Here is a 27,734-nt window from a genome sequence, read left to right as displayed (position 1 = left end):
AGACCCTGCGTGGCCCACTGTGAGCTGGCCCTCCTTAAATAAAACAATAAAAATCAAGATGTTGAACATTGGGAATAAAACAAAAACTGTCCTCAGCCCATGACATAACATGTATGGTTAATAATGTATGCATATACTCTTGCTAATGAGTTCATTTTAATCTTCTGTCAGTTTGGCACATGTCCTACAAGAGGGTAACTTTCTTCCCTGGAATTTCTGCATAGTATGGGGGAAAGGGATGTAATCCTCAAATGTTATTAACAGGTTATTCTGGACAAAAACTAGTAGATTCAGCTGCGTTGGTCAATCAATATCAGGTGTTTTACATTAAAGTTTTCCCATTGTTTTACAACTTGTTCTTGTGAAACACTATGCTCTGGTCAGAGAACAAACCAGGTGACTCCCCAGAGTACTTGCACCTGCCCCACATCACAGGGGCACAGATAGATATGCAGGTCGAAAACGGTAGCTGTATCAAAACTGTGCTCCCATCAAGGGTATTCTAGGGTGAGAGCTCACTTAGGAGCAGGGGAGACTAACTTTCTTAATCTCTCAATTTGCAGCCGTTCAATAGATTTTTAATAAATTCATGAAACCATGAACATATAGTATTTGTTTCCCAACAGACTGACTTCTCTAAAGGAAAGGACAAGGTTGTCCCCACCTTTGGAATCCCAGCACCTAGCACAGTGCCTGCATATGACAAAGGTCCAATAAATGTTAAAATTCATACCCTATTTGAAATGGATGGAATCTTTCTTACGGAACTGACAACTTATACTTGAATGTCCATCATTAAAGCTAAGCAACACCCATGATATAGACTGTTCTACAGCAGTAAACAACAATATGGTGAATCTTTACAGATACGGAAAACGCTCCATGATTTACTAGTTACCACAGAGAGCAAGTTGCAAACAGTCTAATTGTATAACATTTTATCATTTATAAAAAGACAATAGTTACATGTTTCAAGAGACATATATGTATGTAAAAGCAGAGGAAAAGGCCAAAAGCTTACACACTACACTGATAACAGCTACACACCTCCTGAGGAGAGAGGTTGCGGATGTTATCAAAGAGATTTAGCTTTCTCTAGAATATTTGAATTTTTTTCAAGATTACGTTTGTGTATTATTTGTGTAATTGAACTACCGTATGTTAAATTTTTAAGAGAATTTCTCTTTATTTCCGCCAATTTCTCTATTACCTGAAGACTGACCTATTCTTAAAGGGAACAAAAACAGACCTCTCCCTGGTACTACCAGTAGATGTATCTTCTGAGCATAGACACCCGACTACTTTCTCTCCGGAAGCATCATGAAAAATGTAGGGCAAGGAACAGAAGAGTTCCTCAAACAAGCCCTAGCCGGCGCGGCCAGGGTCTTCAAGAGTGCCTTCTGTGAAGGACGACCAGGCGCAACTGTGGGAAAGGGGAAAGGGGAGGCATTTCCACATTTAAGAAAAGCGCACTCATCTCCATAAAACTGGGGGGAAAGTGGGGGGAAGTGCGCTCGCTAAGGACTGTGCACATTTCGGTTGGGCTGTAAGGCACAGAGAAGGGAGTACGGCGTGCGAAACACCTGCCCAACGTGCTTTAAGGAACAGGAACATGAGGTGCTGCATATGTGCTCTACCGAGTACAGCCTCACAAACAAAAGTGTCTTTTGTGTGTGGCGCTTTGCGGTTTAGAATATTCTTCCTCATACAAATTGGGGTTAGAGTAGGAGCCCAGGCCAAATTCTGCCAATACAAGTGTCACCTCCGACCCATCAGCGAGCATCTCTTTTGGTGGCTTTATTTTCCTGGGTAAAACAAAGGGGGTGTTGGGGTGGACTAAGCTTGAACTGCAGCCATCCTCTGACCTCCATCCAAAGCCCAGGGCAGTTCATTACCGGCCAGCAAGCTAACGCCTCTTCCGCGTGGCTGCGGAACGCATGTCGGTTACTTCCGCTTCTCGGTAGGAGCTCCGTAGGTGACCGGAAGAAGAGGGTGCCCACTCGCTCCAGGTATCCTTCATTCCCGAGCCGGGCTGTCAGGCACCCAGCACCGACGCCGGAGAGATCCCCCGAGCACACCCGGGCGGGCGCTGGGCCCGGTGACGGGCGCTGGGCCCCGTGACGTGGCCCAATCCCTTGGTCCCGCCGGCCGTTTTCCCTCAACCCGCGGACCGGCCCCCTCAGCCGCCGCAGGAGACGGACGAGGGGGAGTCGTCGCGAACGGAGGAGGGGCGGGCCTAGGACGTGGCCCAATGGGAGCGCGCGCCGGGGCAGCCGGGGGCGGGGCCGTGCGCGCGGCGCAGGGCCGGACAGCGGAGGCTCCAATGAGAGCGCGCCGCGTCCGGGGCCGGCTAGTGCGCTAGAAGCTTCTGAGAGGTTGGTGGCTAATGTAACAGTTTGCAAACCGAGGGGAGTTGTGAAGGGCGCCGGCTGGCGGGGCGCGCTGTCGGCTTCGTGGTTTCGTCCGCTGCCGCGTTTGTCCCAGAGCTGGGGCCACGGGAGCGAAGGCAAGAGGTAGAGGGAGTGGAGGCGGCGCGGGGGCACGGCCACCCCTCCTGGAGGAGGTAGCGTGCTAGCTCTGGGGGCGGGTCGGTCGCGAGAGAGGGCCGCACGGGCACCCGGACGCTTGGTCCCACAGCTTGGTCCTGGGTCGCCCCCGCGCCATAGGACGGGGCCGGCCTCGTTTCCGGGAGTGGGAGCCGTCCCCTTCGTCAGGTGAGGCTTAGATGAACTCCGGGCACTCGGTGCTCTCCCGGCGACAACCTGACGTTTTGGGCACAGCGTCTATTTATTTAGGCAGCGGGGCCGGGAGGTGGGATGCAGAAGGGGAGCGGGAAGGACAGCCCACAGGGATTTCTAGGAGGAGACGGGCCGTTTCCATCCCGGCTGCCCCCGACGTCGTCACCCCTCAGTTCCCGTCCAGGCCCGGCCTGGCTTTTCGCGCCGGCGGGGGAGCTCCAGGTGTGGGGAGGTAGCTGAGCCCTGGGCGGGGATCCCCGGCCGCACCCAGCTGTCTGCCAGGACCAGTGCTACGGTGCGCTCTTTACTGCCTATGCAGTAGGAAGGTTCTGGTCCCCTCCTCCTGTCCAGTTATCTCCCCTGCTTAGAGATGGGGTGGGTGGAGCCCAGGACCCATGCTGTTTCACCTGGGCCTTTGTATGGGGACATCTGTGTGCTTGGGCCTTGTCAGGAGGGAGGGGAAGGGATATAGGATGGTCTGCCCTGGGTGAAAGTGGAGTCGGTATGAATTTTAAAGCTTCCCTGTTGTGGGATGAGGTTCTGTCTCTTTTACTCAGGGCATCCTGTTACAAGTGTTGTTTTTCTCCTCCACAGGGGCACAATGGTGGCCGGTGTCAGGAGGCAGAGGCTGACGAGGCTAGCCCGTTGGGCTTTGATGGCTGTGCTCTTGGCAGACCTGTTGGCCCTGAGTGGTGTGTACCCCAGCGGAGGGATGAAGGGAGGAACAAATGACTGAATGATGAGTAATACGTGGTGGGAAGGGGCAATGAGGCTCTTGGTCAGAAATCTCCGGAATCTTGAGTTGCTGGACCCACATGTTTTCTTTGTCTTTTACTATCTTACCTTCTCCATGGGAAACAGTGTTCTCTGATTAGAGGAGCCTCAGGAAGGCGGGGGAAGAGGGGCTAATTGACAAATCTGTTTCCCCTTCAGACACGTTGGCAGTGATGTCTGTGGACCTGGGCAGCGAGTCCATGAAGGTGGCCATCGTCAAACCTGGAGTGCCCATGGAAATTGTCTTGAACAAGTGAGGGCAGCCCCAGTACCAAGGGTGGGGAAATAGGGAGTCTGGGCTCCAAGCCACTGTGTGTCCTTTGAAGTGCCCACAACAGACTTTAGTGTCCGGGTGATTGTATGTGGGCTGTTGAGGCTCCTCGGTCCACACTCTGCTATAGGCACCTGGACCCAATGTCTCTTGTCCTCAGGGAATCCCGGCGGAAAACCCCAGTGACTGTGACCCTGAAAGAAAATGAAAGATTCTTTGGAGACAGTGCAGCAAGCATGGTGAGCCAACAGCCAACCCCCTTCCCTGAAGTGCTGAGCAGAGAGGAGGTAACAGACCCCAGAGTCTGTTCCCTTATCGATCTCTGATGTAAGAGGTAGGTGATGGTGGGCTTGGGAGCCTAATACTCTGTTTCTTTTTTCTCTCCTCTCAGGCCATCAAGAATCCAAAGGCTACGCTGCGTTACTTCCAGCAGCTCCTGGGGAAGCAGGAGGATAATCCCCATGTGGCCCTTTACAGAGTCCGCTTCCCAGAGCATGAGTTAGGCTTCGACCCACAGAGACAGACTGTGTACTTCCAAATCAGTCCGTGAGTGCTCTGCTGGGGAAGTGGCCTTGCCTTAATGCCTGGCTTTCCTTGCCTCTGATGACTCCACCTCCCCCACCCCCACTCCAGGCAGCTGCGGTTCTCACCTGAGGAAGTACTGGGCATGGTTCTTAACTACTCCCGATCCCTGGCTGAAGATTTTGCAGGTGAGAGGACAAGGTGGGGGCCAGTGGAGGCCAGGTTCCCTAGGGTCTGAAATGGGGGCAATTTTGCCTCCCAGGGAATATCTGGCAGTGTCTGGAGACATTTTTGGTTGTCAGAACTGGGGAGTTGCTCTTGGCATTTATTGAATAGAGGCTAGGGATGCTTCCAAACATCCTGCAAGGCACAGGAGAGCCCCCACAACAAAGAATTATCTGGCCCAAAATGTCAATAGTGCCAAGGCTGGGAAACTCATCTAAGGTATGGTGCGCTGGTGGGAGCCCTGTTCTGTTGTCCTCTGTAGAGCAGCCTATCAAGGATGCAGTGATCACTGTGCCAGCCTTCTTCAATCAGGCTGAGCGCCGAGCTGTGCTGCAGGCTGCTCATATTGCTGGCCTCAAAGTGCTGCAGCTCATCAATGACAACACTGCCACCGCCCTCAGCTACGGTGTCTTCCGCCGGAAAGATATCAATACTACTGCTCAGGTGAGCCACGGAGGAACTTCTGACTAGACTTACAGGGTGGCTTGTTCTGAGGATGGAGGCCACTTGGCTTGTTTTGCATCTTGTTGGCATACACAGCCTCCTTTCAGCCTCATTGGAGTTGCTAGGCTTTCATAGAGAGTTGGTGCAATCCCTTGAAAGCAGGCAGGCACCCTGGAATTGGTTAAGGTTCCTGTGACACTTGCATTGATGTCTCTACAGAATATCATGTTCTATGACATGGGCTCAGGCAGCACTGTGTGCACCATCGTGACCTACCAGACAGTGAAGACTAAGGAGGCAGGGATGCAGCCACAGCTACAAATCCGGGGAGTGGGGTAAGTGGGTACTGGGAGGAAGGCTACTTGCTAAGAGACCCTCAGGTCAGGGGTACCTTCTTGGAGGGGCAACTGCCTCACTTTCCTGCTCCTTGCAGGGGTGCTCTCCTGGTTAAAGCATCAATGATTGTGGGGTTCCTCTCCCAAAGAACAAGGGGAAGATGGAGATGGGGAAGAACAGATTGAAAGGCAGGGAATTTACTGAATTTCTTCTAAGAAAATCCACCAGGCTATCAGCCGTATATAGGATGTCAGATTTGATTTTTTTTTCACTGTTGTCATTTCCAATTTACTTAAATAATCTCATCTTGTTTTCTTTCTTGAATTCATCCTTTTCCATCCATCTTTACCACTACCACTCTAGTTCAAGCTACCATTGCTTCTTACTTGCAGAATTCCAAGCATTTCCTGCTTCCAGTGTGGGCTCCCTCCTGTTCTTTTTCCACATTGCAGCCAGAGGGTTCCTTTCAAAATACCAACCTGATGATAATCCATTTCTTTAAAAACCCTTCAGTGGCTCTAAACCTTTATCTCGGACTATGAGGCTGTGCCTGTTTGCTAGTCTCTAACCGAGCCTCTTGTTCTTTGGGCTTCAACATACCTTCCCTCCTTTGGAACTTAACATACTCTCTCCTATCTCAGGGTCTTTATGCATATTGTTCCCTCTGTCTAGATTGTTCTTTCCACTTCACCTAGTTAACTTCCACTCACCCTTTAGGTTTCAGTTCAAGCATCTCTTCTTCACAAAACATTTCCTGACATCTCTTAAGTAGCTGAAATTTCCCATGTATAGGTTCTAAATAGCATTGTCTGCCTCTCCTTTATAACACATGGGGTGGTTAAAATTTTACGTTTATATGATTCTTTGATTGCTGGAAAGTACATTCCTTGAGAGCAGGAATCCTGTCTTTTTTTTCTTCTCATAATTGTATCCCCAGAGACAAATAACACTGATGCCCAGTAATTACGGTTGAACGAGTGGATGGGTGAATTGTACCTGTGAGGCGTTGCCATGTAGGATGAGAGTCAGGTTCCTGTACAGATGAAGAGACCCCATGTGTTCTTCACACTTGTTCCTGTTTCCTTTCTGAATAGGTTTGACCGCACCCTGGGGGGCCTAGAGATGGAGCTCCGGCTGCGTGAGCACCTGGCTGGGCTTTTCAATGAGCAGCGCAAGGGCCAGAAAGCAAAGGACGTGCGGGAGAACCCCCGTGCCATGGCCAAGCTGCTACGTGAGGCTAATCGACTGAAAACTGTCCTGAGCGCCAATGTTGACCACATGGCACAGGTGTCCACACATAGCTGGTTGAGGACAGTATTCCCCACCGAGAGGGTAGAGGACCTCACTGTCCCGAGCTAGGCTACTTGTGCCTGGTGTGGCCTATCCCTTCTTCCCATGCCTTCTGCCATCCTCCTAAAGTCCTGCTCCCTTGGTTTCTGACTGCACCCTCAGAAAGCTAGACTTGGGCAAAAACTGACACTTTTCCTCCTCCCCCAGATTGAGGGCCTCATGGACGATGTGGACTTCAAGGCAAAAGTGACTCGAGTGGAGTTCGAAGAATTGTGCACAGACTTATTTGAGCGGGTGCCTGGGCCTGTGCAGCAGGCCCTCCAGAGTGCTGAAATGAATTTGGTGAGGGGGTAGTCAGTTGCAGGTGGGCCTGGGGTAGGAGACAAGTGGGATAGAAAGTAATTGGATGGCAGGAGAAGGGAGCAGAAACGTAAGGGAAGAGTCTGTGCTAAGGAGGGCAGTCAACTATGTCCCATCTCACATTCTTTCTCCTTCTGCAGGATGAGATTGAGCAGGTGATCCTGGTGGGTGGGGCCACTCGGGTCCCCAAAGTTCAGGAGGTACTGCTAAAGGCTGTGCGCAAGTGAGTGTGGGCGCTAGGACTCGAGGGCTGAGGGGAGGGAGGCCAGGCTGGGAGCTACAGTATATAGGTGGTGCTGAAGCCTGCGACTTTGACAGGGAGGAGCTGGGGAAGAACATCAATGCAGATGAAGCAGCCGCTATGGGGGCTGTGTACCAGGCAGCTGCCCTCAGCAAAGCCTTTAAGGTGAAGCCATTTGTAGTCCGAGACGCAGTGATCTATCCCATCCTGGTGAGTTAACCCGTCTGATCAGGTGACAAGCTCCTTTTACCTCTCCAAGTGGGATCTCCCCTTTTGTCTGCTCTAGCCTGTCCTTTGTTTTTCTGTCAGTTGGTATTTCCCACCCACCCTTGCCCCAGAACCTGCTTTGGTTCTCCAGTGTGCCTCCTCTGTCTGCTGTGTAGGTGGAGTTCACAAGGGAGGTGGAGGAGGAACCTGGGGTTCATAGCCTGAAGCACAATAAGCGTGTTCTCTTCTCCCGGATGGGGCCCTACCCTCAACGTAAAGTCATCACCTTTAACCGCTACAGCCATGATTTCAACTTTCACATCAACTATGGTGACCTCAGCTTCCTGGGGCCTGAGGATCTTCGGTGAGGGGGTGGGGTGGGGCAGGATGGGAGCTCCGGGGAGGGAGAACTTGGGGCCTACAGGGTTAAGGAGGAGGGTCAACTGTGTGCTGTCCCATCTGACATTCTTTTTCCCTCTACAGGATGAGATTGAGCAGGTGATCCTGGTGGGTGGGGCCGCAGAGGAAGCAGGCTGTGGGGTTGGGGTTGCGTTGAGCTTCTTTTCCAGAGGGTGCTCCCCTCCTGAGTGTGTCCTCAGGGAGGGCCGCGATGTCTCATGCCAGGAGGCTGTGTAGTCTAGATCTGGGGGCAAGTTGGGTGGGTTCCGCTGAACTGCTCTCTCCTCCCAACCAGGGTATTTGGCTCCCAGAATCTGACCACAGTGAAGCTAAAAGGTGTGGGTGAGAGCTTCAAGAAGTATCCCGACTACGAGTCCAAGGGCATCAAGGCTCACTTCAACTTGGATGAGAGTGGTGTGCTCAGCCTCGTCAGGGTGAGCGCAGAGGGAGAACCTGTGTGCTGGGCAAGGGCCCAGGCAACACCAGCTTCTCCCAGAGCAGTTCTACATGGTGTTAGAATATGAGAAATGAAACGAGTGTGGGGGTTAGATATATCTTGACTCTAAATAAAGCTAACCAAGGATTTGGTGTGGGCCTTCTTTATAGCCTGTAAATGCCTATGGACATTGTAAACTTCAGGATCTATACAATGGCTGAGGGACCCAGTTTCGAAGAACAGTTCTGAGGATTAATATCGTTTAGAACATACTATGGGAAATAATAGCCCATTCTGCTGAGTGGAGATGTGCAGCGCTCTGGGACATAATAAAAGCTGTGATCCTGTCCTCAGAGAGGTCATAGTCGATTCTGTCCTCAGAGAGGTCATAGTCAAAGGCGGGCAGGGTGACTTGATCCAAGAGGATTTAGAAGAAGGCAGGCGATATCTCATGCCAGGAGGCGAGAGAAGAGGCCAGCACAGCTAGGAATCATGGATGTGCATAAGTGGACCCCCACCATGGCTGAAGGTTTGTGGAGAAAAGGTGGGTTCACATGTATGTTTCTTCATCTTGAACCTGTTTTCAGGTGGAGTCTGTGTTTGAGACACTGGTGGAGGACAGCGCAGAAGAAGAATCAACTCTGACCAGTAAGATGCATGCACGTGTGTGTTGTGTGTGGGTGTGTGTGTGTGAGGGAGGGAAAGGGAGAGAGGAAGTATATACTTGTATGCGTTTCGGGGAGGCGAACAGGCCTTGCCCTTGGGTTGGGAGGTAGAGTCACTTCTGTGATATCCTTTGAGTCTTTGGGCTTTCTTCCCCCTAGAACTGGGCAACACCATCTCCAGCCTGTTTGGCGGTGGCACCACATCAGATACCAAAGAAAATGGTACTGACACTGTCCAGGTAAGGCCAGGGGGAAGCCAAGAAAGCATAAAAGATGGTATGGGGGCAAGGAGTTGGGGTGGGTATCCCAGCTCCCTAGGATTTAATAGCTCTCCTCTTCCTCTCAGCTCATGCTGAGTAACCATAAAACCTTCCTCTGCATTCTGAGCTGTCCCTGTGCGTAAGGTCCAAGGCCCATTTCCCTCATCTCCAGATCCTTCTCCTTTGTCTAACTAGACTGCTGCAGTCCAAACGGCCCACTGCCCATTTCCATACAGTTGTCCTCTGTCTATCCCCAAGCTGTGAGTTTTTTTAAAGCAGAGCTGGGGGACTTGGCATTGCTGAGCTGGTCCTGCTCCGTAGGTCCTGACTATCCTCTGTGATGTGTTTGTGATTGTGTTCCAGGAGGAAGAAGAAAGCCCTGCCGAGGGGAGCAAGGATGAGCCTGGAGAGCAAGCGGAGCTCAAGGAGGAAGCTGAGGCCCCAGGGGAGGACACCTCTCAGCCTCCACCCCCTGAGCCTAAGGGAGATGCAGCCCCTGAGAGAGAACAGGTCACAGACAAAGAAAATGGTGAAAAGTCTGAGGCCCAGGTAAGCTACAGGCAGAGTCAGGCCAGGCTGGCCCCAGAGGCTGAGGGAGCAGATGCCTGTCTTGTTTCTCATTTCCTTGAGCCCTGCCAGTGGAGAATAGAAGGGCCTAAGCTTTTCCTGATATCCTTATCTTTTTCCCCCATAGAAGCCAAGTGAGAAGGGGGAGACAGGGTCTGAGGGTATCTCTCCAGCCCCGGAGGAAGAAAAGAAGCAGAACCTGGCCCGGAAGCAGAGAATGGTAGAGGAGATTGGGGTGGAGCTGGTTGTTCTGGACCTACCTGACTTGTCTGAGGATGAGCTGGTCCGTTCAGCACAGAAGTGAGTAAAGACTGCAAGTGTGTGTGTGGTGGCCATGGTGTGCATTGGTGCCTCTGGGAGGGAGAGCTCTCTGACCAGGGCCTGGGTTCGGCACACCCTCTCCCTCATACCTGTCTCCTTTTGTCCCACAGACTTCAGGATTTAACAGTCCGAGACCTAGAGAAGCAGGAACGGGAGAAAGCTGCCAACAGCTTGGAAGCTTTCATCTTTGAGACCCAGGTTAATAGGCTGGGTGGTGCACTTGCTCCAGGACCTGTACTGGGGAGGCTCTGGCTCTCAGGAGCTCACTGCATGCTTGCACTTGTGTGCACCTCTCTAGGACAAGCTGTACCAGCCCGAATACCAGGAAGTATCCACCGAGGAACAGCGTGAAGAGATCTCTGGGAGACTCAGCGCTGCTTCCACCTGGCTGGAGGATGAAGGCTTTGGGGCCACCACAGTGGTGAGGGGCCTCCCAGGACGTGGCGGGTAGGATGGGAGCTTTCTCCAGGATCGGAGAAAATGAGAAGAGCTGGGGTGTAAGTCTATAAACAAGGCTAGAGGGCTGGCTTCAGGGCTGCCCTGTTATCCTTCCAACCCCTCTACCCACTCCTACCCCCATACACCAGATGTTGAAGGAGAGGCTGGCTGAGCTGAGGAAGCTGTGCCAAGCGCTGTTCTTTCGGGTGGAAGAGCGGAAGAAGTGGCCTGAACGGCTCTCAGCCCTCGATAGTCTCCTCAACCATTCCAGCATGTTTCTCAAGTGAGCAGCCCCTGTGCCCTTTCTTCCAAATTCAGTCCTGCCAAGCTCACCGATACTCATTCTCATCAGCTTCCCATTCCCCACACCCACACCCCATTCCCCACTTCTTTCTGTGATTGTCTCCCCTCTGGCTTCCAGGGGGGCCCGGCTTATCCCAGAAATGGACCAGATCTTCACCGAGGTGGAGATGACGACGTTAGAGAAAGTCATCAATGAGACCTGGGTAATCCCTGTGTAAATACTTAACTGGGTACTTAACTGGCAAAGTGTGCCATTCTAGGCAGCACAGGAGATGCAGAGCAGTAGAGACTCAGCAGCCCCTGCCTCCTGGCATAGCAGCTAATTGGGAAGGCGAAAAAAGATGTTTGCGTTTGAGACCATGTCTGACTAGTCCAAAACAAGGATCAGAGCCCTGAGTAGTCAGATTGGAGGAGCAACAGAGCCCATCCCTCTGAGATTAGAGAAAACTGCTTTGAGGAGCTGGGGCTTGAGCTGGACTCAGAAAGTGGGCCAGGGTTTGGACAGGTGAGAATGATTTTCGTGTGAAGCAGAAACTGTTTTGGATATGTGGGGACTTTTTGAACCAGAGCTCAGAAGTAAAAAGACTAGAAAGGAATAATCAGGAGGTTCAGCTGTAGTTAGTACAAAGTAATAGGATGTAAGCCAGAAACGTGTAGTTTGAGACTTTCTTGCGGAGAGCCTCAAATGCCATTCTGAGGAGTCCACTTAACCCTGTGGGACTGACCGCCAGAGGTGGCAGAGTGATTTGAGGTCCAATAGAAGAGCCTGAGGCTAGTTGTGGGTATGTTTCATCTGGAACAGAGATGTCTGCTGTCTCCGTGGTTAGCTCTGAGCCTGTTCTGGCCTTACCCGCAGGCCTGGAAAAATACAACGATGGCCGAACAGGCCAAGCTTCCCGCCACAGAGAGGCCTGTGTTGCTCTCAAAAGACATTGAGGCCAAGATGATGGCCCTGGACCGTGAGGTGCAGTATCTGCTCAATAAGGCCAAGTTTACCAAGCCGCGGCCCCGGCCCAAGGACAAGAATGGGACCCGGGCAGAACCGCCACTCAATGCCAGTGCCAGTGACCATGGAGAGAAGGTCATCCGTCCACCAGGTGAGCGCAAGGTGCCTGGTTCCAGGTACTACTGGGCAGAAAGAAATTCTCCTTTCCCTCCTGGGACTACATTTTACTCTTGGTTTCCCTCCAGGCCAGACCGAAGATGCACAGCCCATTTCAGAACCTGAGAAAGCGACTCGTGAGTTGGGGAATCTGGGAATATGGAAGGGGTTGGCAAACTGCACATCCTGTTTCTGAACAGCCCACGAGCTAGCTACGAATGATATGTACATTTTTAGGTTATCAAAAAAACAAGAATATGCAAAGAGACTGAGTATGGCCAACAACTACTAAAATATTTACTATCTGGCTCTTTACAGAAAAAGTTTGCCAACCCCTCCTTTAGCCCCTTCCCCCTTTCTGCAGACACTAAACTATTCCTTCCCAAAAGCAGGATCTGAACCAGCAGACTCTGAACCGCTGGAGTTAGAAGGTGCTGGAGCAGGTGAGGATGGCACTGGGAGTATGCCAGGAAGCCTGGTGGTTTCTGGGGGAAATACCTGCTCAGGACCAGGGCCGGTTACCTCCATTTCACCTGCTGTCATTCCTTTGTCTCCCCAACTCCCAACAGAATCTGAACAGAAGGAGCAGCCCACAGAACAGAAGCGAACTTTGAAGAATGATGAACTATAACCCCTCTTGGCAGTTCCCCATTCATCCCCGCCCCTTTCTCCTACCACCTCTATTTATTAAACATTGAGGGGGGGGGGGGTTGGTCCTGCCCGCAGAGGCTTACGGTCCTTTTCTCTCACCTGTGGTTGGAGGTGTGTAGAAGGGGAAGGAAGGGACAACTCACCAGTCCTTCCAGAGGAGTTCTGTGGTTAAAACTGAAATTGTTCTATTCCCCAACCCCCCCTCCCCCCGTTCCCTACCTATCCAGGTCCAAATTTGGGAAAAATCACTATTATGTCTTAATTCGTTGCCTGTGGGTAGGTGAGAGAATGCCTGTCAGTGGTTGGCAGACCTGTTAGTGGGAAGAATGTCCTCGATTATTAGAGAGTCTCCAGTCTTCGATCATCCTCATTTCTTTCGTCTTCTACCACGAAATCAGTGTCACACAAGGGCCAGTGTCTACGGAGACTTGGTTACCACGTTTGGTTTCTGAGTGCTTGTCTATACTGTTTTCTCCTCCAAGTTCTTCTTTTTCCCTAGAAAAACTGCCATCCCCATTGACTCTTCTTCCTGTGGGTTTCCTTGGATTCCTGTTGCAAATTACGCTGTCTCTTGCCCAAAGCCCTTAACATCTGGACTGGCTGAAGTAAATCTGTCTATTCCCACATGCACGTATGACCCCTAGCGGCCAGAGTAAACGGAGAAAGTGAAGAAGGGAAACCAGCCACTTGTCCAGGGCATCAGCTGTGTGAAAACCATGTAGCTCCCACCTGTGGACTCTTGGGCCCAGGAATGCCATGCGGAGTGGCTTGGCATGGGATGCCAGCATCCTGCAAGCACAGTCAAAATCTGCATCTCCCCAGTATCCTGGTACTCTGTCCCTTTGACTGCCTGCCCCCATTTCTTTCCTACTATTCTGCCCTCCCAGTCATAGCCTTTCCCTCACTCTCTGGGCTGACCAAAATGTGCTTTCTACTGTGCGCCCCTATCCTAAGACTCCGGGGGAAGGAGAGAACATGGTGTGAATGTAAAAACGGCACCTCGCTCTCCTTGAGGCAGGCTTTGTGGGTGAAGGAAGAGGCTGGCTTTCTTTTGTGTATTGCTCTGCTAGGATGGGGGCCCTTTACCCACCATGCTAGTGTTGGGGGGTCAGTCCTTCAGTATTCTGTCTGTAACAGGAGCTAGGGCTGCAACCCCGGTTCCCAGGGCAAAAGGGAGCCTAGTTGTGTCTCTTTTATTCCTTTTTTTTTTTTTTTTTTTTTTTTTGCCACATTGGCAGAAATGAGACCTAAGGGTCCCGCCCTGTCCTGTATGTTTTGGTTCTTTCGCTAGCAGTTGAGGCTGGTTGGACAGGTTTGAATCAAATTACACTTTGCTCCATTGTTAATTGAGAAACTGTTTCAATAAAATATTATTTTCTACAGTTTTTGTGTTGTGGTTTTAAACATTGTGTTTATTTTCTGACTAAGTAATGGATGTTTATTGTAGAAAATTTGGAAGATAGAAGTTTGAATAATTAGGTTACCTATAATACTATCACCAAAACATTATTAACATTTTGGACTTAGTTGAGATTCATGTGGAAGTTTTTTTCATGAAAACAAAATGGTTTTTTTTCACCTGACATTATTTAGACCTCTATGTTATTTTTACTTCCATTTCTAAGGTAACAAACCCACTTTACAAAATAAGAAATCGACAGTCCGTAAGAGGTTCAATATGACCAAGGGATTAGAGATGTTAAGTGCCCTAAGCCAGATTTGATCTTAATAACTGACCCATTAGCTTTTGCTGTTACTACTCTGTCACAAGAATGTGTTTCTAGAAATTCACCATTCATAGACAATTTGGATTGTGTCAGTTGTGATGGAGCCATATTATACCAACAAAAGATCACTCTAGTCATTAATCACTTACCTGTCTAAGCAGTTGAACAATGGCTATGGAGTTTATATTTTTCTCTAAAGGTTGAACAGTTCAGACAAGTTTTGAACCTGGAAGTCTTTTTTTTAATAGACTTATTTTTTAGAGTAGTTTTAGGTTCACAGCAAAATTGAGCAGATAGTACAGAGAGTTCCCGTATGCCCTCTGGCCTTATACATGCACAGCCTCCAGCTATCAATATCCCACACCGGACTGGGACGTTTGTTACAAATGATGAACCTACGCATCATTATGACCCAAAGTCCATAGATTACATTAGGGCTCACTCAGTGTTGTACATTCTTTGGGTTTGAACAAACATATGATGAATGACATGTACCCACTATTGGAGTATCATGCAGAGTAGTTTCACTGCCCTGAAAATCCTCTGTGCTCTGCCTCCTTTCCCTCTAACCTCTGGCAACCACAGGTCTTTTTACTGTCTCCATAGTTTTGCCTTTTCCAGAATGTCAGAATCACAGTACGCAGCCTTTTCAGAGTGGCTTCTTGAACTTAGTAATATGCAGTTAAATTTCCTCCATGTCTTTTCATGGCCTGATAGCACATTTTTTAGTACTGAATAATCCATTGTCTGGATGTGTCACAGTTTATCCATTCACCTACTGAAGGACATCTTGTGTTGCTTTTCTAAGTTTCAGCAATTGTGAATAAAGCTGCTATAAATAAAGATCCACGTTCAGGTTTTAAGTTTTCAACTTATTTGGAAGGATATGTGTGTGTATGTGTGTATTTGAACTTAATACCGTAGGCATGCCATTAGCAATTCTTGAATATAGAAATAACAGCTTTTTAATAGACATTGTCTTTAAAGGGTTGATTTTGATTCTTCTAGTTTTTATCATCAGGTGGGCATTACTAACTGCGATAACACTGAGTAGATATACCACAGTTTATTTAATCTTTCCTCTGTTACTACACACCTAGGATGTTTTCTGCTTTTCAGAATTATAAACAATAGTGACTACCATTGGGTATCAGATTGTTTCATTATCTCTTAGGTTACGTTACAAGGTACCAATATTTAATACAGTGGTTGTCAATAGGGCAATTTTACTAGGGGATATTTGACAATGGAAACATTTTTGGCAGTCATAATTGGTGGGTGGAAAGGGGGGGGTTACTGGTATCTAGTGGATAGATGGCGAAGGATGCTGCTAAACATCCTACAGAACATTCTCTAGGATACATGATATTTTGGGCCACAAAACAAGTCTTAATAAACTTTAATAGCTTGAAATCTTACAAAGCATTTTCACTGACAGTGGAATGAAGCCAGAAACCAATAGAAGGGAAACTGGAAAATTCACAAATATGTGGAAATTAAACAATACACTCTTAAATATCCAAGAAGAAATCACAAGGGAAGTTAGAAAATACTTTGAGACAAATGAAAATAAAAACAAACAACAAAAAGATCAGGGGTTGGGGGCCAGCCCGGTGGCTCAGGCGGTTAGAGCTCCATGCTCCTAACTCCAAAGGCTGCCGGTTCGATTCCCACATGGGCCAGTAGGGTCTCATCTGCAAGGTTGCCTGTTCAATTCCTTGAGTCCTGCAAGGGATGGTGGGCAGCGCCCCTGCAACTAAAATTGAACGCGGCACCTTGAGCTGAGCTGCCGCTGAGCTCCCAGATGGCTCAGTTGGTTGGAGCACCTCCTCTCAACCACGAGGTTGCCAGTTCAATTCCCCGACTCCCACAAGGGATGGTGGGCTGTGCTCCCTGCAACTAGCAACAGAAACTGAACCTGGAGCTGAGCTGCCCCCTCCACAACTAAGACTGAAAGGACAACTTGAAGCTGAACGGCACCCTCCACAACTAAGATTGAAAGGACAACAACTTGACTTGGAAAAAGTCCTAGAAGTACACACTGTTCCCCAATAAAATCCTGTTCCCCTTCCCCAATAAATTCTTTAAAAAAAAAAAAGAAAAAAAAGATCGGGGTTGGGGAGGAGGGAGGGATGAATTAGCTAGGAATTAGCTAGGACGGGGTTTTCAGAGCAGTGTAACTGCTCTGTATGGTACTATAATGATGGTACATGTCATACATTTGTCAAAACCAAAAAAATGTACACCACCAAGAGTGAGCCCTAATTTAAACAGCAGATTTTGGATGATAATGATGTGTCGATGTAGGTTCACTGATTGTAACAAGTACAACACTCTGGTGGGGGATGTTGGTAGTGGGGAAGTCAGTGCATATGTGAGGCCAGGGGATATATGGGAACTCTGTACTTTCTTCTCAATTTTTCTGTGAACAAAAAACTGCTGGGGGACCAGCCCAGTGGCTCAGATGGTTGGAGTACCATGCTCCTAACACCGAGGTCTCCGGTTCGATTCCCACATGGGCCAATGAGCTGCACCCTGGAACGGAACTGCTGTGAGCAGCTGGAGGTCTGCATAAGCTGCCATGAGGAGCTGCCACGGGCTGCAGAGTCATGCCGCGGGCTACCATGTGCCTCTGTGAGCGGCTGGTGGCCAGTGAGAGCTACTGTGAGCAACGGGGACCAACCGACTGCTCAGCCAGGGGGAGCGCAAGGCTCATAATACCAGCATGGGCCAGGGTGCTGTGTCCTACACAACTAGACTGAGAAACAAAGGTTTGAACCAGAGTGGGGGGGTCGGGGGAGGCAGAAGAAGGAGGGGGGGAAACTGCTGTAATAAATCTATTAAACACACATGCACAAACACACAACCCAATCAAAACTTGTAAGATTCAATGAAGACTTCACAGAGGGAAATTTATAGCAGTAAGTACATGCCTACATATAAATATATGCCTACGTATAAAAAGAAGAAATATCTCAAATTAACAGTCTAACTTCCCATCTGAAAGTAGAAAAACAAAAGCAAACTAAACCCAAATGAAGGAAATAAAGAAGATTAAAGCAGAGTTAAACAAAATAGAAAAAAATGAGAAAAATCAATGAAACAAAAATTAGTTCTTTGAAAAGATTGACAAATCTTTAAGATAAACTGACTAAAATAGAAAAAAGAGAGAGAAAAGTCTCAAATTACTAAAATCAGAAATGAAAGGGGATATAACTGCTAACTTTACAAAAACAAAACAGATTGTAAGAGAATACCATGAATAACTGTAGGCCAACCAAGTGGATAATCTAGATGAAACGGACAAATTACTAGAAACACACAAACTACCAAAACTAACTCAAGAAGAAATTAAAAATCTTAATAGACCTATAAGGCATAAGGAGATTGAATCAGTAATCAAAAACCTACAACAAAGAAAACTTCGAGACCAGATGGTTTCACTGATGAATTCTATTAAACACTTAAAGAAGAATTAACACCAATCTTTCTCAGACTCTTCCCAAAAATTGAACAGGAGGGAACACTTCCTATCTCATTTTGTGAGGCAAGCATTAGACTAATACAGAAACCAGAACAGGACACTACAAGATGAGGAAGCTATAGATAAAAATCCCTTATAAATAAAGAGGCGAAAATCCTAAAAATAATAAGTAAATAAATAATAAATCCAGCAAACTGAATTAAGCAGCATATTAAAAGAATTGTGTACTAAAAGCAAATGAGACTTATCCCAGGAATGCAAAGGTGGTTTAATATATGAAAATCAGTCAATGTAATAGACCATATTAATTAGATGAAGGAAAAACCACATGATCATCTCAATTGATGCAGAAAATGCATTTGACAAAAATCTATCATTCTTACATGATAAAATCTCTTAAAAATCGAAAATTGTCTCAACTCGATGAAGCCCATATGTGAAAAACCCACAGCAAACATCATACTCAATGATAAAAGACTGAAAGCTTTTTCTCTAAGATCAGGAATAAGACAGGATGTTCACTTTTACCACTTCTATTTAACATGACACTAAAAATTGTAGTCAGGCAAGAAAAGAAATAAAAGGCAGCCAAATTTAAAAGGAGGAATAAAACTATCTCTTTTTGCAGATGACTTGATATTATATGTAGAAACCCAAAAGAATCCTGAGAAAATCTATTAGAGATAATAAAAATTCAACAAAATTGCAAGATACAAAATCAACACTCAAAGATTAGTTGTATTTCTATACACTGACAATGAACAAACCAAAAGGAATTTAGCAAAACAATTTCATTTACAATAGCATCAAGAAGAATACAATACTTAGGAAAAAAATTAACCAAGGAAACACAGCTCTTATGCACTGAAAACTACAAAACACTGCTGAAGGAAATTAAAGAAGACCTAAATAAATAGAAAGACATCCACGTTCATGGATTGGAAGACTTACTATTGCTAAAATGATACTACTCCCCAAATTGACCTATCAAAATCCCATCAGATTTATAGCCAAAAATTTCATAAAGGATAAAAATGGCAATAGGCCTCTATGATAAAGGTATTGGCAGAGTTACAATTAAAATACTGCATTCCCTTCATGTTCAATTAAAAATGAGACAGAAAGCAACAGAGTACACAAAGTATTCTAAGAGAATTCATTATGATCTACACTTTTAAAATATTAATGAGGCAAATTTCCACGGAAATACTTGTGTATTTTGATAGTAAAGCCAACAGATGCTCACACATCGGTGGTTATCATCACAAAGTAAATACGAACACACCTGCATACATCCCTCCCTCTATCCTTCCTTCTGCCCCTCTGCCGCCAAACTCAAGAACAAGTCTCATGAACAAGTCGGGACATCCATTTGTCAGAGATGGTTTAACAATTCCATGTCCAAGCTGCCTCTTTTCTAGCAATTGTAACAAAAAGATATTTACAAATTGGTTAATTCACTAGCTCTACTTTTTATCATAGTCACCTCAGGACATCTAAAAAGCTCAGCTATTGCAAAATAAAGAATGAACCTTGTCCACAACACAGGTACTTTACAAAAATGCACATGGATCTATGATTCTAACCTAAAACTGTCTTCTAGATGTGGGGATCCTAGCCAAGAGCCCTTCCCGTCACCCTTCCCCTTCTCCCTCCTCCACCACGTCAATGACTAAGCACAGACCTACATCTAGTAGCTCCAAGAGGGGGATTAATAACAAAGACTCCCCGAAGACAGTCCTTCCTACAAACTAACAAAAGGGCATTTGTAAAGGGATTATTTTACTACCTCTACTTTTGATATACTTTGGGCATTAGGACTTGTTTATCCTTGAATACATAGCACTATTAACTAAAATGCACATTTATAACAATGGTTAGACAATCTGAACTTGTCTGAAAACTCCTGGGCACAGAACCTGTCTCTGTACTTCCTTTCCTCCCCCCACCCTGTGAACAGTCAGCATCCGCTCCAAGACATCAAGACTGCATTCACCAAATACAATCACTCCTAGGAAAAAAAACAAACCCAAAACCTTAAAGGGCATTAACTCTTTTAACATGTTCACTTTTAAACATCTAGAGAAGACTAGATGTTTCAAATTAAGTTTGGCCACTATACACCTAGTAGCATTGAATAAACTGCACACAAAGGCTATAATCTGAAAGTGTCTTCTAAATAGCAAGGAACATTCTGGCCTAGAGCCCTTCCCCTTCTCATCTGTCAACCCAGTGGGAAAGTATAAGCATCTGTAATGCTTAGAGGGGATTTTTAAAATGCCCACTTCCTCACATTTTCAGAATAGTCTTTCCTAGGAATTTTAATACAAACTGTATACAATGTGTTTGTTTATTAACTCTACTTCTGTCATACACTGGCAACCTCTTTAACATCTGGAAAGACTAGATGTTCAAATTAGGACGTTCGTCCTTTATATACACTATATACACAGCTAACTAAAACAAAATGAACAGACATACGGGGACAGTGGTTAATCTTGCCAAACTATAAACATACGGGTATAAAGCGCTTTGCACTTTCTCCTCCTTCCTCCCTGAACCTACACAAATATAGTAACATGTACTGCTCAGAGGTGGTTTGATCATTTTGATCATCCCATTTCCAAAACACAGTATTTCAGATGAATTTTAACAAAAGGATATCTACAAAATGTGTTATTTTACTATCTCTACTTTTAACACACTTTGTGCACTTCTAAACATCTAGAAATACTAGATGTTTCAAATAAGGACTTAAGTTTGTCCACTATATACAGAGTAGTGTTGAATAAACTACACACATGTAACAATGGTTATATCTGAAAGTGTCTTCTACATAAGAACATTCTCGTCTAGAACCCTCCACTTCTCCCAATTCCTCCTGTCTACCATCAATCCAGTGGGTTGAGTATAGGCACATGTATCACTTAGATGTGATTTTACAATTTCATTTTTAAAAGTCCTTTTCTGAAGACGGCCTTTCAGTGACTTTTAACACAAAGTGTACAAAATGTGTTAGTTTACTAACTCTACTTTTGTCATACATTGGCAACCTCTTAATATCTAGAGATTAGATATTATAAAATTAGGACCCATTTGTCCAGTATATACACAATATATAAAGTTAAATGAAATGCATGTAACAGGGCAATAGATAAGCTAAAAATTTCTAGTACACACTAGCAAAACGTATTTTGTAATTTCTTCCTTCCCACCTCCATCAACCCAATGAACAAGTACATAAAAGTACACACTGTTCAGAGAGGTGGTTTAACAATTCCATTTCCAGAGACAGTATTTCCCAAGACAGTTTTTAAAAGTTATTTACAAGAAGCGTTATTCTACTACTCCTAACTTTTAAATACATCAAGCACTTCTAAATATCTACAAAGATATTTAATATACAAACTTACTTGGCCACTATGTACACAGCACTGTTAAAATTGCACACATGTAACAATGGTTAGTCTGAGGTATCTTCTAAATATGACCGTGTTGGCCAGAACCATTCCCCCTCTCACTCCCTTCTCTCCACCACCAATCCAGTGGACAAGTACAGATATATGTAATGCTTAGAGGTGGTTGAACAAATTCACATCCAAAAGTCATTTACACAAGACAAGCTTTCTATGAATTGCAACACAAAGTGTACAAAATGTGCTAATTTAACTAACTACTTTGTCATACACTGGCAACCTCTTTTAACATCTAGAGACTAGATGTTGCAAAATTAGGACTTACTTGTCCATTATATACACTATATATACAGCAAAACAAAATGCACATAATATACAAAAATGGTTTTGCCTGAAAATGTCTGAGTATGAACACACACTGGCATATTACCTTTTGCAATTTCCCTCCCACCTCCTCCAAACCACTGAACAAGTATGTAATATATTGCTCAGAGGTGGTTTTAACAATTCCATTCCCAAGACAGTATTTCCTATGAATTTTAGCAAAAAGATATTTACAAAGTGTTATTTTACTACCTCTACATTTAACATACTTTGGGCACTTCTAAACATCTAGATGGACTAGATGTTTCAAATAAGGACTTACTTTGTCCACTATATACACAGCAGATTTGAATAAACTGCACACATGTAACAGTTAGAATTTGAAAGTGTCTTCGAAATAGGAACATTCTAGTCCAAGATCAACCCTTCCCTTCTCCCCCTCCCCCTCCTCTACTAACCAAGTGGGCTATAATGCTCAAATTTTAAAGACAGTCTTTCTAGGGATTTTTAACACAAAATGTACAAAATCTATTAGTTTACTAACTCTACTTTTGTCATACACTGGCAACCTCTTTAACATTTAGAAAGACTAGATGTTGTAAATTAGGACTTATTTGTCCATTATATACACTATATACACAGCAAAGTAAAACAAAATGCATGAACATAAGGGACAATGGTTTACCTTACCTCACTAGACACACACTGGCATAGAGCTCTTTGCACTGCTTTCTCCCTCCTCCCTGGAACCAGTGCACAAATTCAGTGTGTACTGTTCAAAAGAGGTGGTTTGGCCATTCCCGAAAATAACAATATTTCACATGAATTTTAATTTTACTACATCTACTTTTATCAGGCACTTCAGAACATCTAGAAAGATAGATATTTCAAAACAGTACTTAGCGTTTTCAACTATTATACAGTAGTGAGGAATGAAATACATACACAAACAATAATTATACTCTGAAAATGTCTTCTAAATAAGACCAGTTGGCATAGAACCTTCGTATCTTCTTCCTCAAGGTCTTCTCCATGTCCTCTACCCCACTGAACAAACGTGAACGTGTGTTGCTCCTGATGTCGCTTCTAGGGGTAGTCTAACAATTCTATTTCAAAGTCATTTCCAGAAGACATTTCTTCGATTAAAAAAAAAAAAAGAAGAAACAAATGTGCATTTGCAAGACGTGTGATTTTCTAACTCTTCTTTATCATACGTAGGCAACCTCTTTACATCTAAAGGCCTAGATGTAGCAGGTTTCTTTTGAAAGGTTGGGGGGTAAAGTTGAGAGCAGCTTTTTCATATTATATACACAGGCCTTCTATATACGGCCAGTAAATCTTGCCAAAGGGTGGTGGGCACTTCCTGTTGGCCAACTGTGGTATACTGTTGTGCCGTTTCTTTCTTGCGTAATCAGGGTCCAGTAGAACGAAGACCAACCGCCCGATGGCCCACTAACCCTTCCACCGTCGTCGACTGGGTTCTTTCTGCTCACCTTCCGGGCCCCTTAGGGCCTTTGTCCTTCGCTGTCTGTGCGAGGGGAGATCGCGTCCAACTGGGTCAGAGGAGTCCCCCAGGTCCTGCATCTGCGCGGCTCCAGGCCTAAGGGGGGGCCAGCCCGCGACCACGCAGACCCGCCCCTCGGACCCCCGAAGGTCCTAACGGCCCTCTGCGGCATTCGCGTGGCCGCCATGCTTTCCGCCCCTCCGCGCCCTTCGCTCCAACGCCCGGCGTCGTCCGCCGCGTGGCGGGGCTTCGCCTAGGCCCCAGGGTTGGGCCAGAAGACCGGGCGGTCGCGGGGATGTGCGATCCGAGAAGCCGCCGCCATCCGGTCGCGGAGATGGAGGTGGGGGTAGGGCGAGAGGTTCGCTGCTGCTTCAAGGCCTGGGCCCAGCCATGGGCAACCGCGGGGAGGGGTCTGGGTCTCTGCAGGACGGAGCCTGCGGCCTGTCCCCGGGCCCCCCCAGCTCACCTCCCAGCCCGAGGCCGGAGGGCCTGGAGGGGCCCAGAATAGAAAGCCGCGCTCCGCTTCTCACCACGTTCTCTGCCGGAACTCTAGACTAATTTTTAATAAAATATTTTGCTGCTCATTTGAAAGCTGTTCATTCTATGTTGATTATTCTCATGGATAATGGTTGCTTATTCTCATGGTTGCTTCTTAATTATTAAGACCTAGATTTATTTTTGTTTTTTCTCTGTCAAATCCTTAAGCATTTCAAAATTGATATTATCCTCATAACAAGGTAAATTCCTTAGTCTTAATTCCTCTAGTTACCACCCTCATGATGATATAATCTACAATTTTCTTTCTGGTTTATTATTGTATTAGTCAAGGTTCTCCAGAAAAACAGAACCAATAGGATGTAGTGTGTGTGTGTGTGTGTGTGTGTGTGTGTGTGTGTGTGTGTGTGTGTGTGTGTGTATAAAATAAGGAATTGGCTCAAATGAGTATGGAAGTTGATGAGTCCAAAATCTGCAGTGTGAGGTGGTCGGCTGGGGACCCGGGAGATTCAATAGTTCACTTTCCGTCCAAAGGCAAGTCAATGGTGCTAATGAAGTCTGAAGGCAGTCTGTTGGAGAATTTCGTCTTGTTTGGGGAAGAATCAGTCTTTTTGTTCTATTCAGGCCTCCAACTGATTGGATGAAGCCTACCCCCATTATGAAGAACAATCAGCTTTACCCAAAGTTCACAGATTTAAATGTTAATCTCATCCAAAAACACCCTGCAAGTTGACACATAAAATTACTCATCACTATTATGAATACGTTTTTTGTTTTGACTCTTGCTTTTTTAGACAAAAGTGAACTTAATTATCTTAGAATTTTTTCTTTATTTGTGTCTGATGTTTTAAGTTCTTATTTTTAGTTATTGTACTTTTCAACTTAAGAGTATCCAAGTGAGTCTTTATTGTATAGTTTCGAGTTCTCTGCTTGTCACTTGATTTCTTGGACATATTAATCACAGTTATTTTTAAGTCTGTGTTTGATAATTCCTCTATCTGTATACTCTCTGGATATAGTTCTATTTGGTACTTTTTTCCTTATGGTCCCTTAAATCTTGTCCTTTTCAATGCCTGTTTGTTTTTTTGTTGGTTGGTTCATTTTTGAGTGTCAAGCATTGAGTATAAGGAATTGTGGAGATGATAAAAACACAAAAGGATGGGATTTGGTGAGCTTCTGGGTTAGTGAATACATGAAGATTTGTGTAGAGTGACATGCCTGGAGAGCGCATGGAAGCTCCAAACCCTTTGCCTTTGTCCTGTGCATCTCTTTCATCTGGCTGTTCCTCAGCATATTCTTTTATAATAAATTGGTAATCTAGGAAAAAAAATAATGGTAGAGATAATTTGAGGTTTTAGATGATGTTATCTTCCTTCAGAGAGACATATCTTTTGTTTATGGTAGGCAGTTAGGGTAAGGAAAAATCATCTTTAAAAAAATGTTCCCCTGGTTTCATTGAAGTGTGATTGACAAATAGAATTGTAATATATTTAAAGTGTACAAAATGATGGTTTGATATACATATACATTGTGAAATGATCCCACAACCAAGTTAATTAACACTTCTATCACCTCAGTTGCCTTTTTTTGTGTGTATGAGAACAAAATCTACTGTCTTAGCAAATTTCAAGTTACAGTATATTATTGTTAACTATAGTCATCATGATGTACATCATTAGATCTCAGAACTTATTCATCTTATAACTGAAAGTTTGTATCATTTGACCAACCTCCTCCTGTTTCCCCTGCACCCAAGACCCTGACAACCACCATTCTACTCTCCGTTTCTATGAGTTTGACTTTTGTTTTAGATTCCACATATAACTGATACCGTACGGTATTTGTCTTTCTCTGTCTGACATATTTCACTTAGCATAATGACCTCAGGGTCGAACCATGTTATCACAAATAGTAGAATTTTCTTCTTTTTTATGGCTAAACATTATTCCAATAAAGAAAATGTGATTTATTTAGATATAAAAATCACATTTTCTTTATCCATTATCTGTCGATCGACACTTAGGTTATTTCTTAGGTTATTTCTATTGTGAATAATGCTGCAATGAACATGAGAGTACAGATATCTCTTCAAGATAGTGATTTTGTTTCTTTTGGATAAATACCCAGAAGTGGGATTGATTGATCATATGGTTGTTTTTTGAGGAAACTCCATACTGTTTTCCATAATGTCTGTACAAATTTACATTCTCACTGTCAGTGTACAAGCATTTCCTTTGCTCCGCTTCTTCATCAATAGTTGTTATTTCTTGTCTTTTTGAAAAGACACCCTAAGAGGTGTGAGGTGCTAACTCATTGTGGTTTTGATTTGCATTTCCCTAATAGTTAGTGATGTTGAACATCTTTTAATATACACCTTAGTCATTTGTATGTTTTCTTTGGAAAAATGTCTATTCAGATCCTTTGCCTATTTTTAAAATTGGGTTATTTGTCTTTTGGGATTTTGTTTATTTGTTTTTTGCTATTGAGTTGTATAAATTCCTTATGTATTTTGGATATTACCTCCTTATCAGATATGTGGATATGTGGTTTGCAAGTATTTTCTCTCCCATTCTGTACATTGCCTTTCTTTCTTTCTTTCTTTCTTTCTTTCTTTCTTTCTTTCTTTCTTTCTTTCTTTCTTTCTTTCTTTCTTTCTTTCTTTCTTTCTTTCTTTCTTTCTCTCTCTCTCTCTCTCTCTCTCTCTCTCTCTCTCTCTCTCTCTCTCTCCCCCTCCCTCCCTCCCTCCCTCCCTCCCTTCCTTCTCTCTCTCTCTTCTCTCTCTCTGTCTCTCTGTCTCTCTGTCTCTCTGTCTCTCTGTCTCTCTGTCTCTCTCCCTCCCTCCCTCCCTCCCTCCCTCCCTCCCTCCCTCCCTTCCTTCCTTCCTTCCTTCCTTCCCTCTCTCTCTTCTCTCTCTCTATCTCTATGTCTCTATGTCTCTCTCTCTCTCTCTCTCTCTCTCTCTCTCTCTCTCCCCCTCCCTCCCTCCCTCCATCCCTCCCTCCCTTCCTTCCTTCCCTCTCTCTCTTCTCTCTCTCTGTCTCTATGTCTCTCTCTCTCTCTCTCTCTCTCTCTCTCTCTCTCTCTCTCTCTCTCTCTCTCTCTCTTTCAGGAGGGTGCAGCTCACAGTGGCCCATGCGGGGATTGAACCTTGGTATTATCAGCACCATGTTCTAACCAACCGAGCTAACTGACCACCCAGAGTACATTGCCTTTTAATTTTGTTGCTTGTTTCCTTTGCTGTGCAGGAACTTTTTAGTTTGATGCAGTCCCACTTGTTTGTTTTTGCTTTTGTTGCCTGTGCTTTTGGTGTCAAATCCAAAAAATTATTTCCAAAGCTAATATCAAGCCAATGTTTTCTTCTAGGAGTTTTACAGTTTCAGGCCTTACGTTTAAGTCTTTAATCCATTTTTCCCCTTGTATAGAGATGTCCTTCATTCTGAAGTCCTTAATCCATTTTGAGTTGATTTTTGTGTATAGTGTAACATAGGAGTCCAATTTTTTTTTTAAGATTTTGTTTTTAATTGGGGAAGGGGAACAGGACTTTATTGGGGAACAGTGTGTACATCTTGGACTGTTTTCCAAGTCAAGTTGTCCTTTCGATCTTAATTGTGGAGGGTGCCATTCAGCTTCAAGTTGTCCTTTCAGTCTTAGTTGTGGAGGGCACAGCTCAGCTCCAGGTCCAGATGCTGTTGCTAGTTGCAGGGGGCGCAGCCCACCATCCCTTGTGGGAGTCAAACCGGCAACCTTGTGGTTGAGAGGATGCACTCCAACCAATTGAGCCATTTGGGAGCCCAGCAGCAGCTCAGCTCCAGGTGCCGTGTTCAATCTTAGTTGCAGAGGGCGGAGCCCACCATCCCTTGTGGGACTCGAGGAATTGAACTGGCAACCTTGCGGTTGACAGCCCACTGGCCCATGTGGGAATCGAACCGGCAGCCTTTGGAGTTAGGAGCATGGAGCTCCAACAGCCTGAGCCACCGGGATGGCCCTAGGAGTCCAATTTTATTCTTTTGCATGTGGATATCCTGTTTTGCCAACACTATTTATTGAAGAGAATTTTCCCATTGAGTATTCCTGCTACCTTCCTTGAAAATGAGTTGGCTATATATGCGTGGGTTTATGATTCTGGACTCTATTCTGTTCCACTGATCTATGTGTCCGCTTTTTATGCCAATACCACACTGTTTTTATTATTAGAGCTTTGAAATATAGATTGAAATCAGAAAGTGTGATGCCT

The 27,734-nt window shown here is 45.3% G+C and overlaps 1 protein-coding gene across 4 annotated transcripts; it reads left to right on the top strand.

Annotated features, from left to right (window-relative positions):
• The first annotated feature begins 1,979 nt into the window (after positions 1-1,979).
• HYOU1 (hypoxia up-regulated 1) lies at positions 1,980-13,935 on the top strand. Of its 4 annotated transcripts, none has more exons than XM_081063626.1 (26): positions 1,980-2,009; positions 3,333-3,430; positions 3,672-3,765; positions 3,944-4,022; positions 4,175-4,329; positions 4,417-4,493; positions 4,793-4,974; positions 5,194-5,309; positions 6,405-6,597; positions 6,808-6,942; positions 7,101-7,183; positions 7,279-7,411; positions 7,585-7,772; positions 8,103-8,241; positions 8,831-8,891; positions 9,068-9,147; positions 9,532-9,717; positions 9,863-10,035; positions 10,167-10,254; positions 10,355-10,477; positions 10,644-10,777; positions 10,916-11,000; positions 11,654-11,894; positions 11,989-12,036; positions 12,292-12,342; positions 12,469-13,935. In XM_081063626.1, the coding sequence occupies exons 2-26, from the start codon at positions 3,340-3,342 to the stop codon at positions 12,528-12,530; spliced, it is 2,997 nt and encodes a 998-aa protein (XP_080919752.1). In that variant the 5' UTR covers positions 1,980-2,009; positions 3,333-3,339; the 3' UTR covers positions 12,531-13,935. The 4 variants fall into 4 exon arrangements, with proteins under 4 accessions (XP_080919752.1, XP_080919751.1, XP_080919750.1 ...); XM_081063625.1 differs by lacking the exon at positions 1,980-2,009 and adding an exon at positions 2,282-2,375; XM_081063624.1 differs by lacking the exon at positions 1,980-2,009 and adding an exon at positions 2,377-2,513.
• The last annotated feature ends 13,799 nt before the right edge of the window (positions 13,936-27,734 follow it).

Source organism: Rhinolophus hipposideros (assembly GCF_964194185.1).
Source record: "Rhinolophus hipposideros genome assembly, chromosome: 10".
Taxonomy (NCBI): Eukaryota; Metazoa; Chordata; class Mammalia; order Chiroptera; family Rhinolophidae; genus Rhinolophus; species Rhinolophus hipposideros.
The sequence above is the reverse complement of the archived record's forward strand: the minus strand, read 5'-3'. Positions and strand labels throughout refer to the sequence as shown.

Bases quoted from the DNA above. Each gene is read 5' to 3' on its own strand.
- HYOU1 (XM_081063626.1), top strand. From the start codon at position 3,340: ATGGTGGCCGGTGTCAGGAGGCAGAGGCTGACGAGGCTAGCCCGTTGG. The intron at 10,478-10,643 runs GTGAGGGGCCTC...CCCATACACCAG, and splicing joins GCTTTGGGGCCACCACAGTG to ATGTTGAAGGAGAGGCTGGC. The intron at 11,895-11,988 runs GTGAGCGCAAGG...GTTTCCCTCCAG, and splicing joins GAAGGTCATCCGTCCACCAG to GCCAGACCGAAGATGCACAG.